Source organism: Sander lucioperca, chromosome 19 (assembly GCF_008315115.2).
Source record: "Sander lucioperca isolate FBNREF2018 chromosome 19, SLUC_FBN_1.2, whole genome shotgun sequence".
In the NCBI taxonomy this organism is placed as follows: Eukaryota; Metazoa; Chordata; class Actinopteri; order Perciformes; family Percidae; genus Sander; species Sander lucioperca.
In genome coordinates this window covers 8541569-8563444 of record NC_050191.1, presented here as the reverse complement: position 1 = coordinate 8563444, position 21876 = coordinate 8541569, and the positions used below count along the sequence as shown (strand labels likewise).

At 41.5% G+C, this 21876-nt stretch overlaps 1 protein-coding gene and 1 long non-coding RNA gene across 3 annotated transcripts in view; one reads left to right on the top strand and one right to left on the bottom strand.

The window, feature by feature from the left end:
• Positions 1-466: 466 nt before the first annotated feature.
• On the bottom strand, positions 467-12947 carry LOC118493922. Its single transcript, XR_004895972.1, has 4 exons — positions 12618-12947; positions 9841-9844; positions 3912-3914; positions 467-476 (listed from the first exon to the last, which is right to left on the bottom strand). It is a non-coding gene; the product is annotated as an uncharacterized LOC118493922 (long non-coding RNA).
• The window catches only part of map3k5 (mitogen-activated protein kinase kinase kinase 5), an 84046-nt gene continuing 64474 nt past the window's right edge, over positions 2305-21876 (top strand). Inside the window, exon 1 of one of the 2 annotated variants that reach the window (XM_031322335.2) lies at positions 2305-3264. In XM_031322335.2, coding sequence (XP_031178195.1) covers positions 2835-3264 — 430 coding nt within the window. In that variant the 5' untranslated portion in view covers positions 2305-2834. The remainder of the gene's footprint in view (positions 3265-21876) is intronic. The other variant, XM_031322334.2, reaches the window with a different exon arrangement.

Sequence of the window (21876 nt, the reverse complement as noted above, 5' to 3'; positions counted from 1 at the left end):
ACCTCAGGAAGAATAGCAATGCAGGATCTAATGAGGATCCTAAATAAACAAACAAATCTCACTCTTTACAATATGGGACCTTTAAAGTAAAAACGAGAAAAATATTATTGTTAACCTACAATATCAAACTTAATGTCAATGCCATAAAAAAATCTGCAGATTTCGCTCTAGCACACTCATATTAAAGCCCTGCTTTAATACTGAATATTGTCCAATGTATACACAGTATTATGTAGCAGTTGTATACAGTATAATGGAATGTTTTACATGTAGCTACTATGTATAAGTGCTAGTAGGCCTGTATTATATGTAGTGTAGTGAGGCTACTCCACACTTAACCACGGCTAATAGCAGCAACAGATGAATGAATATAATAAACAAAAACAAACGTATGCTTTTTATTATTCCCAGTGACTTATTTATCGAGGTTTAAAAAAACTATATGTTAAGGAATTTCTCATTGTCAACTCTGAATACTCTGACACACTATTGTAGATTCCGGTTTGCACAGATGAGCAGATGAGTGTTGACTGTGGTTATTTTGCTCCTGAAATATAATGTGATGATTCTAGCCTCAGGATAAACCTTCTGACATGTTGGCTGTGCCTGCAGATCTTCTGTGATTGCATAAATAATTCATGTTTTAATCTGTTAAATTTTTTTAATCTGATTTTTTATATTTCATCTTCTATTTGATATTGTGCAGAAATAAACAAATCAGAGTAACACCAGATGTATATGTGCTGCTTCATGTAGTCACAAAAACAAAAGTTTTTATAACTTTTACATTGTACAGTATATATCATTTTTTTATCTTTAGGAGTGGTTGAAACTGGTTGAAAATTCTTTGATATCAGGCCAGGGTATAACTTGTAAGTTTTATATCTAATTAATATGTACAGATGTTTATAAAACGAGAAAAATACACTAACGTCTTGTTGATGGAAATATAAAGCAACATAATAATTTATGTGGAATGTATGTGGTTATTATTTCTGAAATCTTACAAGGCCCAATGAGACACTTCTACGTGCCTTCACCCAGATGTAGTACTGATCTCTTAAACACCTAACTTAATGCAGACACTTTCCCAGTTATGAAAAGTTCATGTTCAAAGATCATCACTCTGAGTGATTTAACGCTGGCCTTAAAGTTAAGACAAACAACTGTCAAATAGATTAAGCTCATGAATCTAAGAAGTAGTTTAGTGGATTTTTAAGTCAAGTCAAGTCAACTTTATTGTCAATTCTGCAAAGTGTGCCAGACATACAGAGCAATTGAAAATGTCTCTCCGACCCACGGTGCAATAAGGTCACGTACAACAAGTAGGATATAAAAGATAAGAAATATATACAAATAAAGATAAAAAAGTAAAATAATATATAAATAAAATAAAAAATAAAAAAGATAATCAATATGTACAAATAAGATAAAGAAAGATAAGTAATATATACAATTAAAAAAGATAAGTAATGTGTACAATACAGTAATACATTCTAAATAGTTCAAATGCAAGGCAAAACCAAACAATACAGAAAACTAAAGATATTGAAATGTGCAATATAAAAGGAGGAGTTCCTGAGGGTCTTCTTTTATAAAAAAAAAAAAACCATGTTTAAACGTGATGGTTATGAATAGAAAATAAAAATAATTGTATTCCCCCATGTTTTAATGAGCTAGAGTATGTTCATGCACTGGCCTGTAATATCAAGTATTTACCACAAGAGGTCCTCCTTAAGACAGGAAAGAAAGGTGCCAAACTATTTAAATACAGAAGACAGCAATTTCTATGTGAATTTATTAAACTTAATGTAACTCTAATATTTGTCAAAGAGAATAACAACTCCAACGTTTGCCGCCTAGAAGCTGTGTAGCTTTGGCAGACTGGATAGCAGCTGAAATTGTTGCCTGAAACTTCTCACAGCTGAATGATGATCACTGCCCAAATCTACTTTGTAATCTGTTTGGATCAAACAAGATTAATGGACGAAACAATGCAATTAGTTTGCAACGTTATGAAATGCTTCCAGCTCACAGCCCTGAAAATATGGACTCAATAATGTTCAATAAAGGGCCGTTTCCCTTTCACTTCTTTCAATTTCTGTGTTTATTGTATCAGATGACAAATCGGTGACCTAAGAATTTCTAATTTTGATTAATTAGCAGCACATTCGTATGGTCGTGTTGTTTTCGGTGAACTGCTCCTTCCTGAAGCACGCAACTCCACATTTGGTCATTGTGTTCCCGCCCAGCTCCACCAGGCTCTCGCTGCTGTCTCTCCGCCCAGTGCGTGAGTCTGGAAGATAACAGTGGAAACTGGGCAGGGTCTGCCTGCACATGAAAGCAGCGTCGGTGCGTACACAGTGCAGTTTCTCTTTTACGAGATGACACGCCGCTGTGAGCCTTTAACTTTGACTTGGTGTGGCATTTCTCTGCCTTCTGTAGGCGTCGCTGCCCGGACACCGGCGGTGTTGTTCAACTTTGGGAAGTGTGTCGATTTGTTGTGAGAGCTGAGAAGGAATGCGCGGTTTCTTGGTGGCTTTTCCTCTCGAGTTTCCCCTCCTCTCGGAACAGTGACTTCGACCAACCTGCGGTTAGCTGGTGCTTTATCTGAGCGTGCCATCGACAGTAAACATGCAGCATGATGTGTAGTTACACCTCTGTCGCTGACAGACTGTTGTTTGCCTGTGTTGATACGGAGGAAGGTAGCACGTCGTGCCTGTGCAGAAGCTCCATGGGTAACCGCCGTGCGTAACGCTGGCTCTCCATGGAGGACTGCTGGAGAAGCCCCTCATCACAACCCACACTTTAAGACAGCGAGTGACCCTTAAAACATGATGAGTCAAGACCAAGACGGGATATCCTTACCGGTGCCTTGCTTCGGCGTCTGCCCCAGCAGAGAGAGCCTCGACGACAGTAGCAGCGGCGGTGGTGGAGGTGGAGGTGGCGGCGTCTTCGGTATCCCCGCAGCCGGAACTTTCTGGCAGGACTCGGTGGTCGTCGGTGGGGGGCACAGCCCGACCCCAGGGAGCAATCCGATGGACGGCGGGGGCTTGCTCTCCACCGGGAAGTCGTGCAAAAGCAGGCCGGTGACGGTGGCCTATGTGGTGAACGGAGAGGCGAGCCAGCAGAATAACGCGGAGAGCATGGCCCTGCAGTGTCTGAAGGACGCCTGCGATACGGTGGGCAGCAAGCTGGAGACGGTGAACTTTGGTAAACTGGACTTTGGGGAGACCACGGTGCTGGACAGCTTCTACAATGCAGGTGAGTCCAAAGCCAAATCTATGCCCAAAAAAACTTCCAAAACTGCTAACTAACTCATTCTCAGTGTGGTAAACGTTGACCCTAAATGCTGCCTGTTGGGATTTTAGAATCAATCCTCTAAATGCATTTAACAGGGATTTACTTAACCTTTGCTCTTCCTGGTAATGATTGAACTGCTGTATAAGATCACTAGTCCCAAGTGTGAGTCAGTCCCCCCCCCAATGTGCCATAACTTCATGATGGCATGTCACATTAATGCTTACCTCTCTTCCAAACTAGTATCATGGTATATATGGTCAAAGGTCACACCTTTGCTGGATCACCTCTTTTTTGGAAACTGTTTGCCTGCAGGACAGATTGCTCTGAGCTCTTTAAACACAACACACAGCTGTGCATGTCAGGGCTTGAGGCTGCAGCCTTCATGTCACAGTTACTTCTACACTGCAGGCTACCGAACAAAGCTGGAACTCATTGGGCAAAAGAGCATCACTGCGGTTGTTTAATTTGCTCCACAAATGTGGGGGTTATTGTTAATATTTTCCCCCCCATGCATAGTTTCCCTCTTCCATTGTGCGCCTCCAGTGCCGGGGTGTCATGGTTTGAGCCATGAGGCTGGAATTTCCACTGGAATCTTCGAGCAGAGAAACGAACTTGAACCATCTGACTGAAAGCACTTTCCCCCTTCTTAATCATATTGTATGTGTGATCTACTACTGGAAATGTTCAGCACTGAAAAAAACTCATTGGAAAGAAAGCAGACCTTTTAGGGATTGTGGTCAAATAAAAAGCAGCTGGGCTGTCCAGCGTGTTGCAGAGCCAGGAGGAGCAGTCAGTGTTTGCATTTCACTCACATATTTGAGATCTGTATTTGTTCAGAAGATATTGTAGAAATAAAACTGAATAGCCCAGATTCCTTAAGGCCCAGACACACAGAGCCGACGGCCAAACGTTGGCAGAAAAGGCAGTTGGACTGATCAGTCTCCCCAAATTGGTCAAAAAATGCCTCGGAACACACCAAAGCGACGAGACATAATACGTCTCCATAACAGCAGGCAGCGCTAATCTGTATTGTCGCCCAAAAATGAAAACCGGCAGCTGATTGGACGAACGCGTTACGTGGGTCTGGTTTCTCCGGAAATTCCATAGACAGTTAAATAAATGGACAAAATGACGCCGTTGTTTTCAACGGAGACCAGTGAAGGATATTAGAAGCACTTTTCCGGTGATGGCTGAGCGTTACTGCGCAGCCTCCAACTGAGAGAGACGACGTAGATGTGATGTGAGCAACCTGTCTGAAAGTTGTATGTCTTCTGGTAGCTGTGCCAAGAGAAATCTCAATCATTCCCAATCTTGCAGAGACGGAGAGCGTAGGTATATGTAAGGAGATAACATAGGCACAGGCTAATTATTGCTAACTAAAATGCTAGTTAACGTTAGTAATTAAATTTAAACAGCTAATGTGAGTCGAAACTGCCTGCGAGCTTCTCCTGTACTGTACGGTAATTCCTCTACTATGCGACAGTAAGTCGCGTGGTTATGACACAATCGTTAGCCTATTTTTACAAAAACTGAGCCATAACGTGAGGTACAAGGTAATGGAGCCTTTTATACATTGTCGTGTTTCTTTAGAAATAAACAATGGACAAATAAAGTTTTTAAACGCTTCAGATGTAAAGTTATTCGTTGTCAAAGTGGCGCCAAAATAAATGGCAGTCAATGGAATGCTAATGGCGGGTGAGTGCTAGGTAGCATCAAAATGGCGCCATAGGAGGTACACTTTGGAAGCTGGCTTAACCCCTTGGGAAATTCAAAGACAGACTGTCATGGTGGCTTGTTCAGAGTACGATCTCATATTGTACTAAAATAGTTCACCGAAACGTGTTTCTGAAAACATTGTAAGCGAGAAATGGGACATGCAGTTGCTGAATCTGTCTTCATTTCAGATCGACAAAGGTCAGTTTAAAAGATTTTCGTCAGATTTTGAGAGACTCTAGTCACGCTCATCCCGCTCCTCGTTTCCGGGTTAGCACTCTACCAATCAGATGGGTCATTTGAGTCTGTCTGCCGGCAGTGCCCGCCCCGCCAATTATACATGTCAAATCGGCCAAAATGAAAGACGACGGCCCTCGGACGGACGACGGCACGGAACACACCGAACAGACTCGAGTCACTGACCTCGCCAGACTGTCCAACGACCGATTATCAGCTCTGTGTGTCCGGGCCTTTAGATCCACGAAGCCTTTTAAAGAACAATATCTTTGCTTAAATAGCAAAATATGAGTGTCAAAGATACAACTGGGTTTCATCAAACTTTGATGGGCTCATTATGTATACTGTACCTCTAGGTAGCAACTTAAGTAGCCTAAATACAAAAAACTGTGTTAGAATAGTGATTTAAAAAACTGAAAAAAAAGATTTATATGAGAAGACTTTCATCTAAAGGCCAAACATAAATAAAAATATGAATCTTTTTGGTCAGTTTCTAAAGGCATTAAAATAAGGACAACTGTAGATAATAAAGTATGCTTCTCAAAGTGCAGCATGTACAAAATACAGAACATAGTGACAGAAGTCATTTTGAATTTTGTGAGAAATGGACCAGGAAGCTAGGAAGTTTTTTGTGTGATTTGATTTCAACTTCTCAATATAAAGATGTCCTTCATGATAAGAGTGTACCAGTGAAACCAGACAGTTGTATAGTTTCTGTTCAACACAAGACCGGCTTGTTGCTTGTCATAACATCATGGTATAAGTTGCACAAACACATCGAGTTCTCTTTTTTTTTAGGTTGTCTTCCTATGACCTACTGTGGAATTTTCTCATAAATTCACATGGGAGGGCAGAGGCATTTTCCCAGAAACACTCTGTTCTATCTCTCCAAACACACATGGCTTCATCCTCTTCCTGCACGAGTGTGTACCAGAGATGCAGGCCAGACAACAAAAAACCTTTTAAACAATGAGCTCAGAGCCAGCCTGAAAGTATGTGGGTCCCTGTTCATTTGGAAAGATGATTTTCCAGATTCAAGTACAAGCTGTTCCTAACTGTCCTGAAATGTCCTCCTCACATGATGCTGTGGACAAAGAGGACATTTGGCTAAGAGATGGCAGAGGCTGATTGTCAAGCCTCCGGGCCACTATACACCTGGCGTGTTCGGAAAAAATGTAAACTTCTGACAACAATAATGACTAACCATATCTTATCATTCAGGGTTTTGTTTTTTGTTTTTAAGATTATTTTTGGGGCATTTTTAGGCCTTTATTTGATAGGACAGCTTAGACATGAAAGGGGAGAGAGAGAGGGGGAATGACATGCAGCAAAGGGCCGCAGGTCGGAGTCGAACCTGGGCCCGCTGCGTCGAGGACTGAGCCTCCGTACATGGGCGCACGCTCTATCAGGTGAGCTACACAGGCGCCCATCATTCAGGGTTTTGTTCCTTACAGCCTAACAAGGGTTTTTCCTGGCTCAGATTAGGGCTGTGGGGGGGTGACTACACACAACAGTATGATTGTACGTACAGTAAAGGCAATGAGTCTGTTACCTTATTTGACAGAAATCTATGCATTTACCTGTTATTTCTGACAATTTGATAAACTGTGTATTATGCTTGAGTAAATAAAACTCCAATTAACAAAACTGGTTAAGAAAATAGTATTAATATTTAGATAAATCGCCAGGAAAATCCGTTAAAGCCTAATTAGCGCTCATATTCAAGTTTATGTTCTGCTTGTTTAACGGTTGTTTGGTAAATTGCTCTTAAACACATCAAGAGAGGATTTGAATTGCTATGTTTATTCTCACTTTGTATCATTTTGGTTCTGGTGATTTTTCTTTGGGGCTGACTAAAACCTCTTTGAGGGGCCCCAAAAAAATCCTTTATGCATGAAAAACCATGCTAACTAATAATCACAGATTCTGCTCCCGGAGTCAGACAGCAGATCTGTAGTGTGAACGAGTTGCTCAGTCGGTCTGACTCACAGCGTGATCACTTGTTTACAGTGATGTGTAAGGAATGAAGTGGATGAACGCATGCTCTGGTTTCAATCAGTAAAGAAAAGGAAAGTGTACATTTGGTTAACAGTAGGGCTGCAGCTAACGATTATTTTCATTATCAATGGATGTATTTTTTTCTCTTGGTCTATATGTTGTCACAAGAAACTATCAAATGTCAATCACAATTTCCCAGCGCCCAGCATGAGGTCTTCAGTCAGCACTACTTGACATTGTTAAGGCCTCTATAAACTGCTGTAACGGTGACCTTGTAGGTTAATTTCACCACACGCTATGTAATGCAATCTTAATTGCTAATCTCTAAATTAGGCAACAAAAAAGCTGTCCGTATATCTGTCAACTTTTATCTGCCCGAAATTGCAGTTGAAAGGGACACTTTTACTCAGCAGTATGGCTGAACTCAATCTTTTGTTTTCCTAATGAATAATATATTAAGGTGCATTTTCTGTCAATGTTATCCCTGCTTTCTGTAGCACTTAATGCGTATTGTATAGTTGCAGTGACAGGGTCTAATGGTGATAATCTATGAAGCAATCACTCTCAAACCACCTACTCATAATTCATTATTGCTGCAGTGAGTTATTGCTTCCAGTGGTCTCAAAGATCACAGGTCCCAGGTCACACAAAAAAAAATAAACCAGACTAAGGTCAGACTTCTTCAGAAGTAGTGTGAACACTCAAATCTTGCCCAGATCTGATTTTTTTTTTTTTTTTTTTAAATCAGATTTAGACCACTTCCATATGTGGTCCTGAATCAGACCCATGTCTGATTTCTTTTCAATGCGGCCACAGTGTGAACAACCAAGGCAGATTTGATGCGACTTTTACGTCAATTTACATCGACATTTGTCACAATTATACGCCGGCGGGAGTCTTGAGGAGATGCGCTGACAGAGATAATCAAAAGTTGCCCTCGACATCTGAAAGTTTTTAATAAACTGCGTTTTCAAAGCTATTCACAATGCAGTCCCACCACTCTTGGCTTCGTCTCTGCATCCACACAGACCTCTGTAGTGAATTTGCAGCCATTTCCTCCTTAACCTCCCTAACTTTAGTGCAGCAGCGTGCTGCGTCTGATGTCATTGTTATTGTTCTTTTGCGCATGCGGGTCAGTTCGAAACCGCAAACGGTTCACACTGGAATCTGATATAGGCCACATTTTAAAAGGTAATGTGAACAGCCAAACAAAAAAATCGGATCTGAGCAAAAAATCTGAATTAAGCATTAAGATTTGCGGTGTGAACGTAGCCATAGTGTGACTTTTTAAATGCAACAGGCTGCTTCTGTTGAACTGGCCTTGTGTCAGTGTGAACTGCAGTGGGAGAATGAGTCTGTATTTGCTGGATTCCAGATTTCTAAATCATCGTCAACCTCCTTACATTTTGTCGAGCAGTTCAAAGATCTTGTGAATGACTACAGCCAAGCCAAGCCAATCAGCAGCCTTTGTAGGTGGGAGTAATAATGGTGATGTAATATAATGGCGTTCAAACTAATAGGGTAACAAATGTAGATGTAGTCACAGCTAGCTGAGGCTATTGAAAATTGACTTGCATGTTACATATATTATAACAGCTCTGAAATCAGAACCACACTGTGTATTGAAGGCATTTGTTCAGAGGTTTTCTCTGCTGTTGTTTTCCTCATAGTGAAAACAATTATCCTATCTGGTAGACAATGATTCAGAGCTCGTAGTAGATCCTCCCTTGATCACACAATCCACATTGATAGAGGATCAATTAAAATAATCTGAGGTTTTGATTGATGGCTGTGTGACTTGCAGTGCAACAGTAAAGTATGTTAAGTGGGCTTGCTCAATGTGTTTCAAATGCCACGTTACTTTGATGTGTTGCATTTTTTTGACGACATGACAAAATTTTATATGCTGATGCATGTTGACATCCTGATGCTAGAAACACATCCAGCCAGAGCACTAACAAATCACTTCTTTCTCCTGAAATATGACAAAAAAAATGATGAGATGGTTGCTAATGCTCTGAGAGTCTTCATGTAATGTATTTAAATTATTTCAAACCAGCAAATGTAATTTGTGTGGCAGGGAATCTCTACAGTGTCTGGATACCCAGTTACAATGTTAAAATACAGCAGTTAATATTCATCAGGGATCAGTTATACTGACTTGTGCTTTTCCATCTGTATTAGCGGTTTGGGTGTTCGGTATGGCTGGGCGATTAATTGGTCCTTCGCTAAGCCACGCCCGAAAACCGCCACAGGCCAATCGTGGCTTAGTAACCGTAACTAGGTGCGGGAGGTCTGTCAAGCTTTCGAGCGAGGGAAACATGCCGAAGCGTTGTGCGTATGGATTGTGCAAATCTGATACCCGGTATCCTAAAAGTTTGGACGGGGTGGTGGAACGTTTTTCCTTCCCGAAACCTAAAACCCAAGGGGAGAAATGCCGGCCGTGGATCAAGCAGTGTGGGAGGCCCCATTCACAACTAGCTAAATGTCGACAGGATTAACAAAAACACCTACGTTTGCTCCAAGGCAAGAACACGCTAATGCTAGCTAGCTAGCTAGCTCAGCACAGCATTGCTTGGAAATAATGACGGTTCTTTGTTCATAATGTATACATTTGAACGTAAAATAAGATGATTGAAAGACGGAGGCTCACTGACATACTTTAAAATATGTTTCAGCATTTTGTTAATCGCTAAAAATATAAGCAGGAGAATGTTATCATTGCAAAGTGGTCAGGCTAATGTCTTGTGTTTATTCCACAAGATTTATGGATAAGCTGTTTGATTTATAATTATTAGATTATTTTCAAATTTCACTTACCCTGCTGTGCGTGAACATAGCTCAGTGTGTGTGTTTTCCATTCAAATGGCCAGCGTATGAGGCGGCTGCTGCTTGTGTGGCTTTAGCTTCAATTTTGATGAAATTATTCTCTAATCGGTTGCATATTATGTCTCTCTCTCTCCCCTCGAATGCATACTTCCTTTTGTCTTGCTCTCTCAGATATTTCACCTGTTCACCAAAAATTACTAATTATCTCCTTGGGAATGTCTGACACATACTGTAATAGATGTGCCAGGCACGAAAGCTTGTCAGGCGTAGCAACAGTAACTAAGGAGGGCGGGACTTAGCGAAGGGTCAGTTGAAGCTGTAGGCTTGTACCGGTGTTGATGTTTTGTGCATTGTCGGACACATGCAGCCACTTTCCTGAAACCGCAAGTCCACAGCGGCCCGCGGCGTGTATGTCCGAGCCTGTCTCCACCACTGCCACCTGCAGGTTGTCAGCTGTGTGTCTGCCTGGTGTACTCTCGGACTGACGATTTACCTCGCCGGTCCTCATCAATATAGTTTCATGTGTCACGTAGCTCTACACAAGCAGAAAAAAGAGGACTTAAAACGCAACTTGCTGGTTCAAAGTTAGGACTAACAAGTTAAGAAATGGATTGTATAGCCTCTTTACATTTTTATCATGCAAAAGACGTTTTTTAAAAACAAAAAAAATAAAAAAAACGCAGTGTTCGTTGTCGAATCACAAAAAAATGTAATTGTCGTTCATTTATCGTTATCGAGGTATAATGTCCCTCTCACCAATCTGCAGGTGTATGACTTAGGTGTGTCTGATCACAAGGCCATTTCTATGGATTTGCCATCCTCATCCGGCCTCTCCAAGCCTAAGCGGAATATCTGTTTCAGAAACCTAAAAAACATAAACCCCGAACTCTTGGCTGCAGACTTTCAGCATCTTTCCACACACTTTTCATCAGCCGACGAAGCAGTGGACTACTACAACAGCCATCTGAGCAGCCTCCTGGATCTCCATGCCCCTGTTAAAACGAGAGCAGTCACCTTCACCCGCTCAGCACCCTGGTTCACAGATGGGCTTCGTAAGATGAAGGCAGCAGGGCGGGTCCTTGAGCGGCGCTTCAGAGCCTCTGGCCTCACTGTCCACAAACAAATTTACCGGGAGCAACAACAAAAATATACACAGTCCCTCAAAGAGGCAAGGTCACAGTTTTACTCCGATGCCATCAGAAACAGCCCAGGAAATTCCAAGCAGCTTTTCTCCACTGTAAATCACCTTCTCAAACCACAATCCCCCCCACTTACTGCCACTACAGAAGAGCAGTGCAATAAATTCATGGATTTCTTCACATCAAAAATTGCACATATTCGCTCTGCCCTTTCTGGTCCTCCCACCCAAACTGTTCCCCCAACATATATCGTCTCCCAACCCCTAAACTGCTTTCCTGAGGTTTCATCAGAAGAGGTGCAGAACATCGTCAGGAAGATGAAATCCTCCACCTGTCCCATGGACCCTCTCCCAACCTCCCTGGTAAAAACCCATATCACTGTCCTAAGTCCCCTGATCACCGCTGCTATAAATCATTCCCTCCAAACTGGTCACGTTCCCCCTGTCTTAAAAAATGCCATTATCAGACCACTGCTCAAAAAACCCACTCTTGATCCGGAAGTCCTATCCAACTATAGGCCCATCTCCAATCTCCCTTTCATATCAAAAGTACTTGAGAAAGCAGTTGCCACCCACCTTCAGGACCACCTCAAACAAAATAACCTCTTTGAAAAATTCCAGTCAGGTTTCCGCTCTGCCCACAGCACAGAGACTGCCCTCGTCAGAGTCACAAACGACCTCCTCATATCATCCGATGCTGGCTCTCCCTCCCTCCTCATCCTCCTGGACCTTTCTGCTGCATTTGATACTGTCGACCATGGCATTCTTCTAAACCGGCTCCACCTCATCACTGGACTCAATGACACTGCCCTCAGTTGGTTCAAATCATACCTCACAAACCGGACAGAATACATCTCCCTGGCCCACTCCAACTCAAATCCACACACAGTTACCTGCGGTGTCCCCCAGGGGTCAGTCCTTGGCCCCATCCTCTTCATCCTCTACCTCACCCCCCTTGGCCAAATCATCAACCGTCACAACATTTCATTCCACTGCTATGCCGATGACACACAGCTCTATGTAAATGCCACAGCTGAAACCCCACTCTCACAGTCATCCCCATCAAAACTCACCACCTGTCTGGAGGAGATAAAGGTATGGATGGAGCACAACTTCCTTCAACTCAACAGCTCCAAAACCGAAGCCATCCTGGTTGGCACCCCACACCAGACCAAATCATCATCCATAACCAGCATCACCTTTTCTGGCTCCAACATCCCCCTCTCATCAACAGTCACAAATCTTGGTGTAAAAATGGACTCCCAACTCACTTTTGAAGCCCATATAAACCACCTATGCAAGACCTCTTTCTACCACCTCCGTAACATCTCAAAATTCCGCCCCATTCTCTTCCTCTCAGATGCCGAAAAGCTGGTTCATGCCTTTGTCTCCTCCAGACTGGACTACTGTAACGCACTACTCATTGGGATTCCTAGAAAGAGTCTGCAGAGGCTTCAGTACATCCAAAACTCTGCAGCTAGGATCCTGATGAGAGTGCGGAAACATGAGCACATTACCCCCATTCTCCACTCACTCCACTGGCTTCCCGTCTCCACCAGGATTGAGTACAAGGTTTCCCTCCTCACACATCAATGCATCCAAGGACATGCCCCTCCCTACCTCAAAGAACTTATCAACCCACAAAACACAACACGCTCCCTCCGCTCCACTCACTCAAACCTCCTCCACTTACCCAGAACCAGACTCAGGACAATGGGAGATAGGGCTTTCTGTGCTGCTGCCCCACGTCTGTGGAACGCCCTCCCTGACACCTTGAGGGCACCTCAATCCACTGACTGTTTTAAAAAAGGTCTTAAGACATTTCTTTTTAGCAAAGCTTTTGGTCCCCTTTAGAATTTTTTCTTTTTTTGTTTCTTTTCTTTGTTGTATTTTAAACTGCTTATTTATTTATTTATGTTTTTGTGTTTCTAACCTGTAGCACTTTGAGATCTTTGATGAAAAGTGCATTATAAATTAAATGTATTATTATTATTATTATTATTATTATTATTATTATAATAATGTGCAATTAATCGTCATTTTTGATTTTAGGTCATATCGTGCAGCCCTAGTGTTCGGTAATATCAGAGCTTTATCTCAGCAGTTGATCATTACACTGCATTGCTGTGTAATTTACAGAGAGCACAATGGGTTTTTCAACAAGTCCTGAGCACTTTGAAAGCAGCCCCAGTCCAGAGTGTTTGCTTACCTACTTGTTTTTGTGCTCGACTCCACCGCTCACTGCTCTGCCAGCAGCTTTTACTTTGTTGTAATATTGAGAAGGCTGAGAGAAGCCCATTGTTGAGCTCTGAGGTGAAGTGGTCAATCCTAGTAAGTGTTCTGAAAAGCAACAACAACATCTCTAAATGCAAAGTCAACATATTTTCTCACAGGTACGGTATATCTGTATTGCCTGCAGCGGCCCCTTAACTGTTCAATTCATCATTATAGATGTAGATTTTGACAGGTTTGAAGCAAAATTCATCTGCATGTCTTCACAAAATAGGCAGTGCTACTTACAGGGCTAGTTGGCGAACTACTGTATCAGGCAAGCTAATGGCAAACAAGCTAGCAAGCTGGTAATTTGCTAACACTAGTCTGTCGAAATAGCTTTCAGAGTCATTTATTTCCAAATGTACGTTAATTTCATTCGATAAGGGTTATTGAAGGGGGGGGGGACTCTCAGTGGACGCTGGTTTGCTAACTGTCGCTTGTTAGCTTAGTTGCTAATGGGAAAAGTTCACAAAGTTCTGTGAACAAAACGTATTTATACCATCTACTCCTGTCTTATAACTAACTGCAAACCATTTCTTTCTTCTGGCGCGGTTTGTAATCGGACAGTGAAAGGTGGAAGGTTTAAAAAAAAGTGGATAGAGCAAAACGGCAAAATAAGCTACCTCCATTTTGGACTGTCTAGTTTTGTTTCCTTAAAGGGCAACAGTGTCAAGACAACATGTCATTGGTTAATTGACAGAAATTCAAGTGTCAAAGTTCACTAAAGTTAAACTTGATGAGAGAAGTTCGCAAGGATTTACTTCGCCCACTCTAGAAAATTCACAGAACACGCCGATTTAATTGACATTCATTTATTTGGCTTCCTGATTTCGTTGTTTTGAAATGCTGGTGTGGAGAAAGCATGGAGATTGTTTACTTAAGCACGCAACCTGCTTTAAGCATACATGTACTTACATTTTGTGACTTTACCAGAAGAGGCTACTTTTCTAACAGTTTAAACATTTTAGATGCGTTGTTCTTTGGTGTTTTCTAATGTATCTTTTGACAATGTCGCTTTAGTTTAAAATATTCTAACAAGTGAAAAACCTCAAATCTAATCTAGGACACGGATGTAATCCTTGCAGAGCAGGTGAGGGCCTACTATGTTCAGTGTCAACACCGCCGGGAAGCAGCTGACAGCTTCTTATTGAGAGCGTCTCGTGATTCACCAGCATAAGACTGTACACTCAGCTTCCCAACTGGGGGGCCGCGCTGCTCTGAAATCCCATCATCTTGCCCTCTGCTAAGTTGTTTATCCTCCCTCCTGTTTACTCTGTATGCTTGGCTGCTGGTCAGAGGCTAGAGAGCACAAGGTCAGAGGGATTTAGCCCACAGGCCACTCGTATGGCGTCTGGGGAAATGTGACTTCACCTCTGAGTAAGAGGTAGACTGTAGGCACAATGTTGGTGAGGAAAAGTTGTTTCCATGCTGGTATTTCTCAACAGGAAGCGTAGTGTGCTGTAAGTCAACATTCGAAAGCTAACAGTTTGTTCTTCCTCATTCATTATTGTTGTGAAATCCACATTACAATTGAAGCACATCAGTGATAAAACACTGTCTCACTCTGGCTCACTGTCATATCACATCAGCTTTTTTTGCTTTGACATCTTTGCTTGCTCTGCAGACTAATACCAGCAATCCCCAACACCCCAACTGTATATGCAGTATTTCAACATTAAAAACAGTCTGTTAAGAGGGTGTTCTTCATACACGTTGAACATGTAAGTGCAGTATGCTGTCCGATAAACGCCAGGGTAAAAGGCGTCTTAAGCACTCCTCAGAAAAATGACAGGAGTTGGAGAGGCGGTGTATTAAAGCTTCCCTTTCAGGTCTTATCAAGGGTTCATTTAAGGTGAAAGGCAGCAGGAGCAGGTAGCCAGCGTTTTTAGAACACAGTGGAGGGTGAGAGAGTGGCTTGTATATCAGTATCATGATAATGTACCAAAGATCAGTGGGATTACTCGTGTTGTGTGGGCACTCAGCTGGGAAAAGTATATCTGGAGCAGTAACGTACAAGATAAAAACCTCTTAGGCACAATTCTTTTGATTTAAAGGGGAAAAGTTTAAATAATAGAGCTGAAAAACTGTTACTAGATTGTAGTTTTTTCCTCCTACATACATATAAACCACATCACTGAATGCAACAAGTTCTCAGTTTAATTATTTACATGCACTCTACAGTATCTAATAATAAGATTGTAACCAGGTTCCAATTAACAGAGGTGGTGTTATCAATACTCTTCTCACATACGCAGCTTTAGGCTGGTTTGGTTTGGATTCTGCACTTGCACCGCAAAGGTCACAGCGTGAAGCCGATGTAAAACTGTTTGAAGAAAGTAAAACATGGGTGGTTGTGGGAAGGAGAAAAATATTTTTAGGCAGCGACAGAATAAGTGTTTAGAACTTTACTATAAAAACTACAAGTTAAAGGGTGTTTGTTTAGGGGCTCTGTAAGTTTTTTAAACCAGCAGAGATAACTTTTTCCATCTAATACTTACTCTACTGTAGGCTGCCAACACTCTCTGGACATTAACCCAACTTTTGAAGAAATTGGGTAAACTCTGGTCATTTTATGCAGTTACAGCAAATCTTTTTTCTTTTTCTTTTTTTTGATAACTTAGTGAATGCTGACAGAAAATACCATGTATTGCAAATTTAGTTTGAAAGTAATTAAACTTAAATTGATTCATGGTACATACATGGTTTATGTACCAACATTGCCTAGCATGCAAATAATATACAAATACCTTAAAATGGCATTTATGCACAAGCAGATACAGACATACACAAGACCGTATGCACATGCATTGTATGCACACATACTTACACATGCAAAAACGTATACATCTAAGTGTTTTCTAACTATATCCCACCCCCTCATTTCCCTGCCTGAGTGATCCACAGCTAGTATTGCATAGCATGCTAATTAGCACTAAACACAGTGCAGCTGCGGCTGATGGGAATGCCATTAGTTTTGCAGGTATTATTTTGTTAAAAAGAATTAGACAATGATGACGCTAGAGGAAAAGTTAAAAGAACACAACAGTCATAAGGTTTCATCATCTGGGAACATAAATATATCGGTAAAAAATTTGGTACCAATCCATATAGTAGATCTTGAGATATTTCACTGGATAAGTCAAAACTTTGACGTGCTGGTATTTCAGTCTGGACCAAAGTGGAGGACGGACCGACAGACAGACCTGTCAACATTGTCATCCCTAGAACCGTGCTAGCGGCATGGCTAAAACTCTTGAGAATAAAGGTCAAATAAGCACAGCAGTTGCTTAATCCTATCATGTAAAGTAATTGAGTTATGGTCGAAATATTGTTAACTTGGCATCAATGCAAATTCCTCTTGTTTCAGCAAATTCTGTAAATCTAGGAGGCAAGTCGGGGCAACAGCAGCACGAGTTTCTCCCAGCGTGTTTGTCATATGTGGATGAATTCACATTCTGTTCTCAGCGTTTTCCCCCTTGGGGCCATGGCACTGCAGTTTGTAAGATCTCACAGTGTGTAAAAAGGCAACAAAGTGAAGCAGAGGTATTAAAAAAAAGGAGAACGGTACAACTGGAAGGTTGTTCTCATTTCCTGCATCATGGTTTTTTCAGGGTCGTTTCTTTAAAGCCCATTTGTGCCTAAAAATAAAGGGAGCATTAATCTCTCTGCTGGGCAGGGCATCTAAACTACAGAATAACTATTGTCTAGCATTTCCCATATTATCCTCTGGGGGTAGAGATGTATTTGTAGACAGAAATGCTCAGTTGAAAGACTTGTATGGTGCTTTTCTTCCATTCCCAAAGTTGTATTTTGGGAGAATGCCTCCACTGTCTGTTTATACTTTGTGTGGTATGTTGGCTTCACATGTAGCTGAACCTGACTTGGAATTCATTATAAAGATGTTTGACCACTTCTAGAGACAATTTCAACTTTCACTTGTCAGTCAGTGACACATCTCACACCTCAAGATAGTTTTGCTCCAGTCCTGAATGCATTTTTTGCTACACTTTTCTCTTTTTTTGTAAGGGTTGTGAAGAAGCAAATAAAAAAAAAGAAAAACAGCAACTGTAAACGTGTCATTCAGCATGAGTAATGGAGTCTCCCTTAGGGACAAACATGCACCACCTTGTTTAACCTGAAACTGTTATGCAGCTAATTTCTAATCTTAAAGGTACCCTGGGTATTTTAATTTTTTTGGGCATTTTAGGCCTTTATTTGAATAGGGCAGCTTAGACATGACAAGGGAGAGAGGAGGGGAGTGACATGCAGCAAAGGCCGCAGGTCGGAGTCGAACCCGCGGCCGCTGCGTCGAGGAGTAAACCTCTATATATGGGCGCCATCTCCACCAGGTGAGCTATCCAGGCGCCCGTACCCTGGGTATTTTTTGTCAGCACTAGTGGCACTATGGATCAATATTTTGATTATCAAGGCCCTATTTTGTTCAAATCACACGCTCTACTAGCACAGACATGGAGATGCGGCTGACATGACAATTTACATGGCAGTAGTCTGGATTGACGACAATTAATTTACCGGATAATCGCCGGAACATCTGTTGCTGCCAGATCTTTCATCTGGATGTTCCTCTCGCGTTGCAAAACTCCGTTGGTTTCGGGAAACATCAACAAACTTCAAGCTATGAAGCTATTTGCTGAAAATGGCAAGTTTTAAAGAAAACTTGGATTGTGCAACAACGCAGGCCTGTTTGGTTCTTTCGGTGAATGATTAAGATTTACAAAGAATATGTTCACGGCATTTATTATCGAAATTATCAAAATACACATGGCGATACACTGGTAAGAGCAAATTACGTTTAACCATGTATCCAGCTAATTTAAATAGCTCATGTTACTGTATTGTGTGTACAGTTAACTTTGTTTAATATTGTATGTGCGGGCGCCTGGATAGCTCAGTTGGTAGAGCGGGCGCCCATATATAGAGGTTTACTCCTCGATGCAGCGGGCCCGGGTTCGACTTCAACCTGCGGCCCTTTCCAGCTCTCCTGTCAAATAAAGGCCTAAAAATGCATAATCCATAATATCAATGCATTGGGAACACTGCACATTCAATTCCAAATCAAAACATGACCAAAATTGATCAAGTTTGTGTTATACCTTTACAGAAAGTGAAGAAAAAGGAATATTAGGCTGTTCAAAAAAATAGCAGTATTTGCATTTTTCTTTACAAACTCAAACATTTACTGTATAAACTGAAAAATGTCTCAAGGGTTTGCTTTACTTTGAATCACTGCACTAATATTTAGTTGCATAACCATTATTTCTGAGAACTGCTTCACATCTGTGTTGCATGGAGTCGACCAACTTCTGGCACCTATGAACAGGTATTCCAGCCCAGGACGATTGAACTACATTCTCTCTCTGCATTACTGGGTTTTGCCGCAGAAACAGCATTTTTGATGTCACCCTACAAGTTTTCTATGGGATTGAGGTCTGGGGATTGGGCTGGCCACTCCATAACATCAATCTTGTTCATCTGGAACCAAGACTTTGCTCGCTTACTGGTGTGTTTTGGGTCATTGTCTTGTTGAAAGACCCATTTCAAAGGCATTTCCTCTTCAGCATAAGGCAACATGACCTCCTTTGGCCAGTCAATGTGTCCTTTGGCAAATTTCAACCTATTCAGTACATGTCTTTTTTTTTTCAGCAATGGGACTTTGCGGGGGCTTCTAGCTGATAGCTTTGCTTCACATAGCCTTCTTCTGATCGTAACAGTACTCACAGGTAACTTTAAGTCTTCTTTGATTTTCCTGGAGCTGATCATTGGTTGAGCCTTTGCCATTTTGGCTATTCTTTGATCCATTCGAATGGTAGTTGACCGTTTTTTCACCTCACTAATTGAACACAACACTGCTATTATTTTGAACATGCCCCTTTCAATTACAGATTCAATTACATAGAATGAGCAGCATGCATGTCATGACTGTTGGGTCTGTTGGTTTTCTATGACTCTATAGCACTTACTAGTAAATTATGTGTGTGTATGTATGTGTGTATGTGTGTGTATATATATATATATATATATATATATATATATATATATTGTATGTGACATTTTTCTTTTGCAAGTTCCTTTGCGAAAGCAATTTCCAGATTCGCTGCCGCTGCGTCCAGAGCTTAGCACCGCCCAAGACTATTGTGATTGGTTTAAAGAAATGCAAACAACCCAAGCCGTGTTTTTGTGTATGTGTTGTGTGGCCAGACCTTACTCCACAGTGCTTTGGAGATAGGTCTGGCAAGCGAAACTACTGTGGCAGTAACCGGCCATGAAACCTAGCAGTATACCAGCAAAAGTTCCGTTTCTGGAAATTTGGAAGAGAATTTGCTTTTTCTGATTACTTTTTTAAGGGGAGGAAAAAAAGTTCTCCTTTCCAGTGGAGCTTGGAGACAGTAATTCCACTGTCTTTTTCTGTCCTCGGTGTGGGCCACGCTCTTGGGAAATCCTCCATCTGCACTCTGCTCCACTAACACAAGCCTCATTCCCTCCGTCTCTATTAGCAATAACTGATAAGGGGAAAAACCTCAACAGCAACACGCCGAGGGTTTCACTCACATCTGATACAGCCGTTTCCTCGCTGGGTCTCCATGGTTCTTATGTGTTATTGATTGTAACAAGTGTTTTATCTACTTACTGTACATGTCCTCTTCCTACATACTCAAAGACAAATGCAATAAAACTGCAGGCCTTTAAAGCTGGCCCCTGAGTGACCATTGTAAACAGTGCTGTTGCAAAGTATTTGAAGTGCTTTTAGCATCGCAGCACAATGACATTTACACAAAAACAAAAGTGTTTTTTAACAGAAATGAAGTGTTAAGTAAGGGCACATACATACACATGCAAACATGTTATCCTTCCCTTACCCTGCGTGGGAAAACAGATTATATGAAATGTGCTGTGGCCCTGTGTGAGTGGTGGAGTATTAGTACACTGTAAAACATTTTTAAAAATGATCAGCAATGCCACACAAGATGTGACTGGCTGTGTGAATAAATATGCAACCTGTTGTTTTAAATACATATATTCATTTACAAGTATAAATTATTATTATTATTAATGAAAATAATTCTTAGTCAAAGGACTAGTCACAAAAAGAAATTCTCTATGGTGGACAATAAAGTTGGTTTGTATCTTTCATTTTCATACACTATATACTGTAGCTTTAGGGATAAATAGTGTAGATGATGTTGTAAAGGGTGTTGGGAGCGACTGTTTGAATTTCTCACAACAGCCCACATTCATTAAAATAGATTTCTTTGTGTCCAAACGTATGCTCTCCATTTGGCTCCGAGCACAGGAGAGAGAGAGACTCTGAGTTACTGAGATAATCCATATCCACTTGAACAGTCTCCAGTGACATTAAGATCTTTCTGTGATTACAATATTGAGCAGATCCCCCCCCCCCCTTCCAAAAAAAAGAGCATGTGTAACTGGTGGAAGCAGTCAGGGGAGCGCTGAGAAGGATCTATTAGAAGGAGCCAATAGACACCAGGACAATTCATGCAGCTCTTCACTCTCTTAGCTGCTCATCGCCCTTTGCCTCCCTCTCCCTCTCTCCTCTCTCCTTCTCCCCCCTCAGAGGCCCCGCTGGTCCTGAAGAACCTGCAGCAGCAGGCTGGTAGCTGCTCGAAGCCAAATAGTGTGCAAGAATATTGAATTATTTCCCTCCTCTGCTTTGAGCAGTAGGCGAGGGAATCAATTTAGTTTTAGTCAACAGTAGCTGTTTGAGCTGTAGGAGGTGTAGCGCCGGGATTAACAGGACAGTGCTGTGCATGTTTTCTTTTTCCAATTTGTCTTATCTGTCGCTGGTGTAGATAGACTTGGGTTTACTTTGAAGTGATTTCAACAACAGCTGAGGTGAGCACATGTGATCAGGTGTTTAAAAGTGTGACTGGGTGATGACTCAAGTTACTCTACTGCTACTGGCTTTACACAGCCTTCTGTCAACGCTATGTTGGCAGGTCTGCTGTTACATTGGCATGCACTCAGCTCTGCTGTTGAATTGGTAAGCAATCACGACATCTAAACTCTCTCCAGAAAATATTCAGATGCTCTGCTGTTGAATCAGGGAAAATCACAGGCACTGTCTATGACATTTCCCGTTTTTGTGCGGGTTGTTCCCGTAAATTCAAGATTGTTGTTCCTAATGTGGCAAGAAGCCCATCATGACTCTGCTGGCAGATCTTAAAACACATTTTAGATGTACCGTGTACTAGAGTAGTGACATGGTTACGGTGCCTAGAAGTGTGAAGCATTTCCTCCTTTGGTTTGTTTTGTCCTATAATCAAATGTTTGTTAGGATTATGTTCTTTGTCCTTTCAAATGCAATGATGTTTATTAGCATATTATATATATATACTGTATATATA